The sequence below is a fragment of the Artemia sp. Qi Xiang Cuo genome, chromosome 1 (genome assembly GCF_049724085.1).
Source record: "Artemia sp. Qi Xiang Cuo chromosome 1, ASM4972408v1, whole genome shotgun sequence".
Classification (NCBI taxonomy): Eukaryota; Metazoa; Arthropoda; class Branchiopoda; order Anostraca; family Artemiidae; genus Artemia; species Artemia sp. Qi Xiang Cuo.
In genome coordinates, this window is record NC_142794.1 from 102,653,210 (window position 1) to 102,665,572 (window position 12,363).

The window sequence follows — 12,363 nt, forward strand, 5'->3', positions numbered from 1 at the left end:
AACAATCAAAGAACAACAAAACGTTTTAAAAGGGTCTATTTAGAATGCTTAAAAATTTTAAAAACAAATTAAACTCATAAAATTAGAAGGCCAATGTCAAATCAGCAAAAATGCCAAAAAAAAAACGAAAACTCGTAAAATTAACAAAGGGATAAAGTAAAATTAAAACAAAAACATAAGTTAGTTAGTGACAAAAAAACACAAATAAAAAACCTCCAAATTTGCAAAATGGGCATTAAAATTAATAACTGTGCTGTAAAAAGTGAGTGAGGAGGGGGGGGGGCTGCAGATATTCACTGAGTGAAAATTTCAACTCTGTACGGGATATAAGTTATTCTATATCTTTCATTGCAAACTGTTATAGGGGCAAGAAGGGGGATTTCTATTGAAATAGCACGCGGAAGATGGGGTCGAAGGAGTGAATATTGACCAGGGAAAAGGTATTGACCAGGGTAAGAATATTGACATCAGTATACGTATATATAAATCAGTATATGTATATAAATCAGTATATGTATATACTAAATATCAGTATATGTATATATAAACTAACAACACACATTCATTTGTATTTTTTCAGTAAAGTGCAAATTTTTTTCTGGCCTTGGGAAGGCATAGGGGTTTGAAGCCCAACTTATGGTAATTTCTTCTTGTTTTGAGTTCTCGGTTATTTATTGTAATTTCTGTTCGTTTTGGGTTTCATTTATTTATCGATGCTGAGTTGTGGTAGTTTCACGCTTGGTAGATTATTTGATTTTATTTTTGCTCATTTTTGGTTTAATGGAGTACTTTATTTTTCTTTGAAAAACATTATTTTGTGAAAAAAGTTTTTTTTAGTTAATTTCTGTTCTTTTTATATTGACATAGTCTTTTCGGGGGAAAAGAAAATAATACTTTAAATCTTGTCTTTTTTTAAGAATTTATAGTTTGGCCCACTATTTGTATGCTGGAGAAAAATTTTCAGCAATTTTTAACAACATATTTCAAAATCTGGACACAAATAGTAGTGTTTAATTTAGTTTCGTACCTCCTCTAGTTGACCTGAAATGGAAAACTTGATAGCATTCGCAAAAAAATCTGTTTACTTTCTTTGATAGCTTGGTTACACTTGCGCTATTTTGATTTGGTTAAATTTTAAGAGCAGAAGTAGCCCCGAAAGTTTGAACCCTCAATAGTTCTTGGGATACTGCTGAGATGCCTTATTGGGAATTAGCATTAACACAGCGCATTTTGATTTAATCTTAAGGCAACATTTAGTTTTTAAACATAATGGGCAAATGAGAATGGAGGCGTGGGAGGGTGATTAGTTGCCCTCCAATTACTTTCGACTATTAAAAAGGGCATCAGCCCTTTCTATTTTCAATCGAATGAGCCCTTTTCAAAGTTACCCCCACAACTCCTTCGATACTATGTGCCCTGGTCTAAACAACAACAACAACAAAAAATAATACGTTATACCCACATCGATCTTTACTATAAAAATGTCAAGCCTTCCAAACACTTACGACTATTAAAAAGGGCACTAGGCCTTCCGATTTCCAATCGAATGAGCCCTTTTTGAAACGACAACACTTTCTACAAACACCTTATATGCCCCCAGGGCATAAATTACAAGCCTTACCCTAAGGGCTGTGAGGGTGGTTGTCATCCTCTAAGACCTAATTTCCAGAACTTTCAACTACGTTAAACAAAATGGCTATCTCAAAATTTTGATTGGATGTATTTGGGGAAATGGTGGACGTGAGAGGGGCGTTAGTCGCTCTCCAATCACTTTCAACTATTAAAAATGGCACTAACCCTTTCCATTTCCAATCAAATGAGCCCTTTTGAAGTTTCTACAACAACACTTACAATAAAAACCTTACATGCCCCAGGGCATAACTTACAACCCTTGTCCTGAGGGCTGGAGGGGGGTGGGTTGTCATTCTCAAAGACCTAATTTCCAGAACTTTCTACTACGTTGAACGAAAAGGCTATCTGAAAATTTTGATTGGATGTGTTTGGAGGAATTTTGGGGGTGAGAGGAGGGTTAGTTACCCTCCAATCACTTTCAACTATGAAAAAAGGCACTAGCCACTCCGATTTCCAATCAAATGAGCCCTTTTCGAAGTTTCTACGAGGACTCCTTCGATACGAAGCTCCCTGGTATGGAAAAAAAAATAATACATTGTGTCAACATCGTTCTTTACTTAGGTAGCGCGATCGCGCTGCCTATGATTGCTGATTTTTCAACCACTGTCCTTTTTTTGAAATTTGGTGCCCACTTCACCAAAACTGCATGACTGCACATAGAAGTCTTCTTTATTAAAAACTGAACTCAAAATTTTTCCCAATTTCTGAAGGTATACATAACTTAGTAAATTTTCGCTAAATCAATTCTAACCATCAGTTTTTATTTTCAATACCCTTGGTATTTCAAATTTAGCTGTAACTTAACTTAAATTTTAAATACTTGAATATGTTTTAATATAAATTTAAATAGAACATCATTATTCTTTATAATGAGAAATTTAAGATAACACCTAAAAATTTCGTGCGGATGCATCACAGTTAAACATTGGCTTCACAGTGTCACATCTGAGGTTGTGTCCAAGTGAACCGGGATCCCATATGTCTTTTGTACAGGTGAGCCACCTATTCTTCTATTATTATGATTTTATTTCAACATATTAACCAAAAATATGAGAAATGACACATTTTATACTTGTCAAGAGAATTGAAACTACAAGTTTGAGGATACTGAATTTCTAGCATAAGTCACAAATGCTAGATTGTACTGCAAAAATTCTTATGAAGCTTAGCTTCAGATTTTTTTTTATATTTTTGTTGATGGATAAACCACTTCTTTACAAAAAAAAAAAATGAGCCAGACAAATAGCAATATAGCACATATTGTATTTTTATATTTTATTCTATTTTTTATATTATTGTATATTCTACGGCAGATATGTGCCGTAAAAATATACAACATTCTTGGCTTATAACGAGATAAAAGTTTTAATAATATCTAGTTTATTCTTATCTAGTTTATTAAACATACATACAATATTGTCATCGAAAATGTACTTATATAAATATGGTTTTACGAATAAAAAATTTTTAGCGACTTTAGTTATATGAATAGTAGTAATTTGGACGAAGCCATATTTCGTAGCTTTTAGCCCTTTAAAATGGCTATTTATGAAAATCATTAATTTGATTATTAAATAATAATAATTTTATTTAAGAATTTTTATCAAGAAAGAGCAACTTATAACTAAAATAATAAAATTTTTGTTATTTAAAAATTTTGAAAATGTCTGGGCGAAAAATGCTTTAGGTAGAATTAAGGTAAGAATACCAAACTGAAATTTCCTTCATTTTCCTAGAAAAAAACTGGAATCCTCCCCCCCCCCTGGAAATGTGTTATCTCCAATTTTGAATAATTTTTAGTTTAGCTAATACCATACAAAAAATATACTTTCTGAACTTTTAATCTTGTTTGGCTTTTTTTTTATTCACAAATGTCCGTCGTTTTATTATTGACTGAATGCATAAGCAATAAATATCTTGTGAAGGTAATTGAATTCCCAACTAAGACTTTTTCCCAACATGATTTAAAAGAAAATTATTATTATTTTCACTTTTTTCAGTAAATTTAATACAAGCCACTATTTTCTTTATTATATTTTCTTTATTATTTATACTCTCGTTCTCGATATAAATTATCGTGTACTATTCTATGTTGAACTTTTTTCTTCTCTGAAATAACAATGAAATTACAGAATGTCAGAATACAACTCTTATTAATATAACGAAGTTGAAACAAAAAAAAAAGTTAGAGAAACAATGCTACCAGAGACAGCAGCATCAGAAAAACAGAGACAGCAAACCAGAGACAGCAGCAGAGACCAGAGACAACAGCATCAGATAATGAATGCTGCTACCAAGTAGCATCAGAAGCAGCATGATTGAAAAGACTCATTGGACATCAGGATGATTCGTACATACCTCAGTTATAGTGGACGCATGAAAATACGCTGGTCTTGGGATACGATCTTTCAAAAGCCTCCAGGAGTAGTCATTGAGGTTAAGTCGCCAAATGTCAGGAAATATACTCAAGCCATCATAGCCAGCTATCACAAACGCATCTAAAATCGAGGCAAAATTAAAAATGCCAAAAACCGTACAAGAAAACTTCCTTTTACATAATTAGACCTATGTTACATAATTAAACATATGTAAATTTTATATAATTTACATATTTGGTCCCCACTTCTGAGACAAATCCTGCTCCTCCTGTTAAAAATTTGGGAATATTTTTTTATCTTTATTTTATTTTTACGGCATTTGGAACTGCCTCACACGCTCCAGACATGCTACGCCACTGCCTCTTAAACAAACTGACCTGACTCTTCTTCGCTTATTCCCTGACACTTCCCAAATTCACTCTAAAACTTGAAACAGAAGTGCTGCTTTTTCCCTTACGATCCATCATCAAAATTAATTAGACTAGTACGCTACGCTTTTAGTGCACGGGTGTAGAACAATCCTCATTTGTAGCAACTTTTGGTCCGAGCGCAAGTTTTTAAATAAACCAAGACTACAGACCATTCAACCCAAGTCTTGGGCATAAATCACTACTTAATCGAAATCAGTTTTATTACAAATTGTAGTGAACACAAAATGCATAAATCAAACAGTTCACGGTAAGGAACTGTAAGTAAGAAGCGACTTGGCCCAATAGTAACCGAAACTCTGATACATCAAAAGAACTGGCTATGTATGCTGATTCCAAATATATAAAACTCATTAAGTTTAATATGACTTGTCAAACGCCAGAAGCCTGAGAAAATTTGCCTGATTACCAAAAGGGGAAACACCCCAAAAATTCAACTGATCTTTTGAAAGTCATACCCTCAGATTCAGCATATCTGAGAGCCCTTCTATCAACCTCCTATCAGAAAAACTCTTGAATTTTTGTAAGAAGAAAGATCATGGAGCATGTGTTTTTTTTTTCGTTTTTATCCTCAGAGATGATTGATCAAACCAGTGGTCCTATAAGATTGGGTGAGACATCATTCAATCAGAAATCTCAAGTTCTAGCGCTCTTTTTAGGTAACCAAAAAGATTTAGAGGACAACTAGCCCCCCTCCCCCGCCCCCTGTCTCCTCACAGGAATCCGATCAATATTTCGATTTAGCCATTTGATTCAATATAGTTAAAAGGTTCAGTAACTGTTCCTTTGGGGATGAAAAGATCCTCCTAGTCCCTAGCTGTATAAAGCACAGTTCTGACCTCTCTTGTACCCTGGGTAACATCTTGAGTACCCTCCCCCCTCCTGTCTCCCAATAATTTTCAGGCCTAATTTTAACAAAATTTTCAATTATTAACATCATTCTTGTTTAACTAAATCTGACTTTTCTTACATTAGCTTCTGCAAAATTTTTAATTATCTCGTCCTAATAGATTACTTATAATTCTTCACGTTCTATGCTCATTAACGGTGAATCATAAATCCTGGCCCGTATTCGATCTGAGGTATGTTAATATTAATTTAAGTTTACTAAATGGCCGCTCATTACTGGCCACCAACACTGCATTCGCTAATAATATTTGAATGACAGCTCTTACGTTTGCGAAGACCCTTCATCTTCGTATTGCACAACTAATTCTAATGCATCTATAGGTTTCTTTTAGAAAAAGTGTCGGTGTCAAATTATTTTTCTCATGTCTTGGAGTTCGTGGAACAAGTGAATAGGATCTAAATCATCCCAATATTTTTCACCAGGTTTGAAGCAGTTCGGTATAATATCATCAGCATTCGTGTCATCATGAAATAACTGTTCAGTATTAAGCAAAAACCCAAAATTTGTGTTCCAATCTGAAACTTTTTTGTATCGGACATTGGTTTATAACAATTATCAAACAGTTGATGGTAGCGAACTGTAAATACGGAGTTACGAGGCTCAATACCAACTGAGACTCTAAGAAACAGGGTTTTGATAACAATAAATACATCGAAAGAATCAAATCTTTATGCTAGTTCAAAATATATGAAGTTGATTAAGTTTAATGTTACCAATCAAAAGCTACGAGCCTGAGAAAAATTGTCCAATTTTTGTAAAGGAGGAGAACATCCCCAAAACTTCTGACAATCTTAATGAAAATAACACCATCCGATTGAGCACATCAAAGAACCCTACTGTAGAAGTTTCAAGCCTCTATACACAAAATGTGGAGTTTTGCATTTTTTTTTTTTTTTTTGGCCCGAAGAAAGATCACTGATGCGTCTTTATTTAGTCTTTTTTTCCCCTCAGGGGTGATTGTATAGAACCAGCAATCCTAGAAGATCGGAAGAGGGCTCATTTGATCAAAAGTGAAAAGTTGAAAATTCCTTTTAAGGGATCAGAAAGATTGAAGGGCAGCTAGCCCCCGTCCCATGCCCCTTTTTTCCCAGTCGTCCGTTCAAAACTTTGAGATGGCCATTTTATTCAGCATAGTTGAAGCATGCACTAACTATGTCTCTGGGGATAACATGACCCTTCAAAGTCCCTGGGGAAAGGGCTGCAAGTTATTTTGTGGGAGAGGGGATTTCCACGGTGAGAATTTTCCGTGGGGAGGGGAGTTTCTGGGGGTAGCCTTTTAAAGAAAATTTTACACGGGGGGATTAGTCAGAATTCATATAAGAAATTATTTTTATTTGTTTTACTTTGACTTTGCAGACTAAGTTTAACGTGTGGAGATATTCCTGGGGAAAATTTTCAGCCTATTATCCACAGGAGAAATTCACCATGAGGAATTTTTCCACGGGAGCAACTTTCCACTCGAGGTAGGGGAGTTTTGGGAGAAATTTTCCACAGAGGGAGGATTTCTGACAAGATTTGATAAAAGATCGAAAATTAAAAAAATTTTCTAATGAAAGCATGCAAAGGAGAATTTTTCAGGTGGAATCGTCCGTAAGAAATTATTCTGTGAGATTTTCAGCGAGGATGGAATTTTCCAGAAGAGAGATGCGGGGGGGGGGTATCTTACGTGGGAGGAACTTTATTTTGATAGATTTTCTGTGGGAGAGGGGATTTTCCATGGAGGGAAGCAGGATTTCTCAGCATTATTCGAAAAACGGTTCAAAAAACACGTTTTATTAGAATCAGTACCTTTTTTTTTAAGTTCTAAAATACTTTAGCGTGACGAGTGAAGTATTGAGGAGGGGGCAACCCAACTCATATTCGGTATAATTTCTGTTCGTGTTAATGTTGCTCTTAACTTTCAGTTAAAAAACTCATTTTTTAAATTTAATTTTATCAAGACAGATACCTAGCTTTTCTAAACATAAAAATTAATCAAATTATGTCTGCTTACTTTTACTTTCAAGGAATGGTGATGCAGATGTGGGAAGATAAAAATTTTGGATTCAATTTATTTAAACCTACTGCCAACTGCGCCCTCCATTTTATTTTATGAAAATAAAATATCAAAATTTACAAAACGATTACAACCAGTAGATTATTTATTTGAAACTTTGCGCCCCTAAAATTTCTCCACCAGGGGCAAATGTCCCTCCTTCCTAAAACAGCCCCTGGCTGTATTTTACTGCTGTAACGTGTCTTTTCTTTCCACCGTTATATATTCTAAAGCCAGCATAAGTCTCGGTGCCACGCCAGGAGCGATTGGTGATTTTGTCAACAAGTTTTCATTTGGGAAAATAGTATTCGTTTTAAATTGATCATGGTTCTTCTCGTTGTTATTTGGCTGTTTTGAACTGTTATTTTTCGACTTCAATTTAGACAGAATACACGCTTTGGGAGAATTTTTTTGCGCAAAAATTACGCACACAAAAGTCTTCTTCAAGTTATTTGAGTTCTTTGTACTCCCATAGCTAAATTGAGACCATTTATTGAATTCAATACAATGCACGCCATCTATTTTGCTGGTTATTCTTTTTGAGTAGACGCTGCAATGATCTGGTCCTTAATAGATATCGCTGCTGTGCACAAAGAATACAATCCTCTGAGATAATTAAATCTTTCTGTCTGAGTCTCTGTACTTATTAAGTCACTAAATCCCAAGGGAATTTATGTTCAAGCAGCAAAAAAGTCAATAGCAAGTAAATAAAATAAGCCAATTATAAATGTCTGTAGGGAATCGCACAGGTTGAAACCTTACATTATTAAAAGGTTAATATTCAAAAACAAGGTGTTAACACAACGAACTCTCAATCAAGACTGACCCCTTCTTCAACCCTCGCTCTTTAAGTTTGACTTTCTGTCACAGTTGTTTACGAAAGGCTACGCAAACACAAGGGCCGTTGAACTTGAATTCGAAGTATTCCTGAAGAACTTCAAGACTTTAGCGTAAAGAGTGAAGATTGAGGAAGGCACATCCCCCATAATATCGGAATAATTTCTGTTCATTTTAAGTTTTAATATTTACCCTTACTTTCAGTTTAAAAATATGTTATTTTTTAAACTTATTTCTTTACAAGGTCCGCCTTTTGATTAACGTTGCATTAAATCGACCATTGGATCGCCGAAATTTGCTTCGGTAACTTAATTTCCAATGACGGACATGAACCATTAAGAATTAGTATATAAATATAAAACTATAAAGACTTTAGATAAACCGTAAAAACTGGCAAGAATAAAAGCATAAATGAGCGATATTGATTTTAGTCAGCTGACTTACTTACAGTGATCAAATTTCTCGACAGAGTGGCACCTTCTATCATTTGGGTATCCATTCTCAGGGTCACGTCTTGTCCTAATTATTCCCCATGTTTTTGTTTCTATATTAAAAACGTCCAATAGCTGGAGAGACTTAACAGTAGTAGCTGTACCTCCTCCAAATAGCAAAATCTGGTCGTCATGGCACACTATCTCATGTCTGTATCTACAAAATAACATGCAGAATTATGATATTCGTTTGGAGGAGAAAAACTTTAACAAATCTTCTTTACGAAGGGAAGAGCGGGAAATGTATTCATTTAATCGTAAAATTACAACCATATGTATATGCTTCATTCCTCATACTTATGCCTATTATTTACAATCCTAGGAAGAACGATAACTGGAACTGCCGGAAGAGACAGAGGTGGAGCTAGGGTTACCTTCCCATTGGCTGAATCTTGTGCAGCTTTTATTTAAACAAATATAAATCTATTAAGCACAAAGGCAGGATATTAAAACATAGATGGCTTTAAATTCACTCCTTTAACAATTACCTAAAATACACAATACACAGAATACACAATAATCTAATTACCTATAACACAGCAGTAATACGTATTCACTTGTTGGATCATTAATAGAGAAAGCACTTTTTGAGACGTTCTTCTATTATTGAAATTTTCTAGCTTTTCTAATAATGTTAATGGTTTATCTGATTTTTACTTACTAAAAAGAAAAGAAATAGAACTAAAGAAGAAAGAAGAGTTGGAGAAAAAAGAAAAAAAGTTGAAATACTAAAAACAAAAGCAGCAAGAGCTAGTGCCACAATTCTATAGTAGCTGGTCGAATAAATTCTTCATCCGGTATCATGAGAAATGAAGTCCAAATTTACTCAGCGATTTGTCTTCTGACGTAGATTTTTGCCGCTTAATAGTTATTCTAATTGTTTTAACTATTTATTATTAATTTTTTTGCATGTTTAATTGACGGCTTAGCCGCCAGTTTCATCCCCTCTCCTTCTCAAAATTGGAGTTTTTGCACTAGGTTTGACTGAATGAATTTATTTATGGACTTTTTTGGAATGGAATCCGATCAATGAAACATATCTATGGTAATAATTTCTGATAATATTAGTTTTTAGAAGTATTTCTAATAGCCTTTCAAATATTTCACAACTATTTCGTGAGTTAATTCAATTAATTCAAACAGAAAAAAAATGAAAATATAAACTTATACGCACACTCAAGCATACACACAAGAAAACGCGCATGTACATGTTGAGGAGTACGCTATCACAAACATTCTTTTCTACTCACCTTTCTATCAAAAAATCATTTTCGGACGTCCTATTCAGTTTTTTCCAACTTCTTAGTTCAAAATCAAACGCATGAATGTCAGCAGAATAGCTGTGACCAGAAGTCCCGCCAACAGTAATGAACTTTTCCTTGTATGCAGCTACTCCCTAAAACATAAGAGTTATCAAATAAGGATCGATTAATTGATCCTTAGGCGATTAATCAAAAACACATATAACACTTTAGCTGATTTTCTGGTAAGGGGGGAGGGGCAAGGGGCTATCAGAGCACTCTTTCAAAAGAGTCAAAAGGCATGTGGTTCCTTTTTGGATCCATATTTTTGTTCTACTGTTACAAGGATAGACCAACCAAAAGAAGAGGGGAATTATGAAAGGAATGTGTTTCAGGTCAGTATATCAGAGCTTGGATTCTGTTTAAGCTAGGTCGAAGGGATAAGGACCTTCACCTACACAACTTGGTATAAAGGAAAAAAGGTGACTTTTATTTTGAAGATTTTTAGTGTCTTTGCGTTAGTTTAGACACACACAAAACAATAATGGGAAATTATTTTGTTCTTACTAGATATTTGAATTTTAATTTTAATGCATTAGTCGTTCGTTGTATAGAGCTATACGCCATCTATGCAATATTTATTATTATTATTATTACTATTATTATTGTTACTATTAGTATTATTTTCCTTTTTTCCCCAGAGCCATTTCATGTGCAAAGGGTCAGGGATGTGCAGAGGACGATCTCTGACCGTCTTTTTCAAAGAGAAATATGCCATTCAACTAAAGAAATCCTTTACGTTGCCGAAAAACTTTGATGTGAAGCATAACCTGCCGTTTTATACTCTTTTTACATGTATAATGTAAACATTGCAGAATCAAGCTATGGCAAATCCAAGTGGAAGGAGGGGGGTGGGGTTATACAAATGTAACCAAAATCAAAGCTGCATTAATTCAAAAACGTTCAAAAATTAAATAAAAAACAAGTTTTTTTAACTGAAAGTAAGGAGCGACATTAAAACTTAAAACAAATCGAAATTATTCCGTATGTGAAAGGGACTGTCCCCTCCTCAACGCCTCGCTTTTTACGCTAAAGTTTTTTTTATTGTTTTAAAAAATAGAGTTGTGAGAAAGAGACAAACTTTAGCGAAAAGAGCGAGGCGTTGAGGAGGGGACAGCCCCTTTCATATACGGAATAATTTCGGTTCGTTTTAAGTTTTTATGTCGCTCCTTACTTTCAGTTAAAAAAAACTTGTTTTTTTATTTAATTTCTAGGATGAAACAGGGTATTCTTCCATACCGCTTATGTTTGTCATTGCACAAGAATATAACAGTATTTCAGTAGCATTCATTCAGTGAACAACTCTCTGCGTACATGGAGTTACCTTCGTGAAAAACCGGTTTCTGATTTTATTTAACTATTATGTTTGAACTGGATTGTCATATATTACAGTATAATTGGACCTGACAAAGTTCATTATAAATTGGGCCAACAATTCAAGTAGTCAAAGCCAACTTTAGCAAAGTATTTTTGGAAAGTGGGGTGGGGGTTAATTGCCCCCATTGCCAGTAACTGTTAATTTCTTGTTATTTATTCTCACTATAATATTTTTGGTAAGAGTTTATGAACAAATAGAAAATGGCCAAATCGACTGGGATCGCGGCGATTCTCGAAAAATTATCACAAATGGATGCTAAATTAAACCAGATCCACGAAGTCACTACTAGTATTTCTGCGATAGAGTCAGAATCAGCGGCTGTCAAAGCCGTATCAAAGAGCCGCGATGAAGCAGTAAAATTGGAAATCGACCAACATCGAAACCAATTATATGAAGAAAAGAAAAGGTCTGAACGACCCAAAATAGACATTAAGCAGCATAACTTGACCATTTATAGCTTAAAATTAACTAATCCGCCCCCAAGAAGTCTCGTAGAAGAGATTATGGTGACAATAAATTGCTATCCACCCCAACTTAGCCTGACCAGGCGTGATTTTAAAGACGTTTTTCGCCTCGGGACTAGTAAACCAGGTACGGCGTGCCCTATAGGCTATTGGTGAAATTTAATAATAGAGAACTTTGTGATATAATCCTGCGTAATGGTCGACTCCTCAAACAAAATATAAATATTTCTGTAACCCCAGACTATACATATTTAGAGTTTAAGGCACGCCAAGAACTCAAACCGAAATTGAATGAGGCTTTGTTGCGTGGACAAGAAGCCAAATTAAGAGGGACAAGCATCTTGATTGAAGGTCAAACATTTTATTATGACCTAATTTCCGAGAGGATAGAATTAAGGGCTTCTAAACCTAGTACTGTGCCTAGTTCACAGACCCATCAAGCTAACTCCCAAGCTCCAGGTGTTCTTAATTCTCAAAGTATGAGCTTTGGCGTCAGTACCAACAGAAAC

At 34.6% G+C, this 12,363-nt stretch overlaps 1 protein-coding gene across 1 annotated transcript in view; it reads right to left on the reverse strand.

Annotated features, from left to right (window-relative positions):
- Window positions 1-12,363, reverse strand: part of slim (scruin like at the midline) — a 45,088-nt gene that overhangs the window by 4,425 nt on the left and 28,300 nt on the right. The window contains exons 4-6 of the mRNA XM_089097366.1: window positions 9,962-10,107; window positions 8,669-8,868; window positions 3,991-4,130 (exon numbers count right to left, since the gene is read on the reverse strand). Coding sequence (XP_088953492.1) covers window positions 3,991-4,130; window positions 8,669-8,868; window positions 9,962-10,107 — 486 coding nt within the window. The remainder of the gene's footprint in view (window positions 1-3,990; window positions 4,131-8,668; window positions 8,869-9,961; window positions 10,108-12,363) is intronic.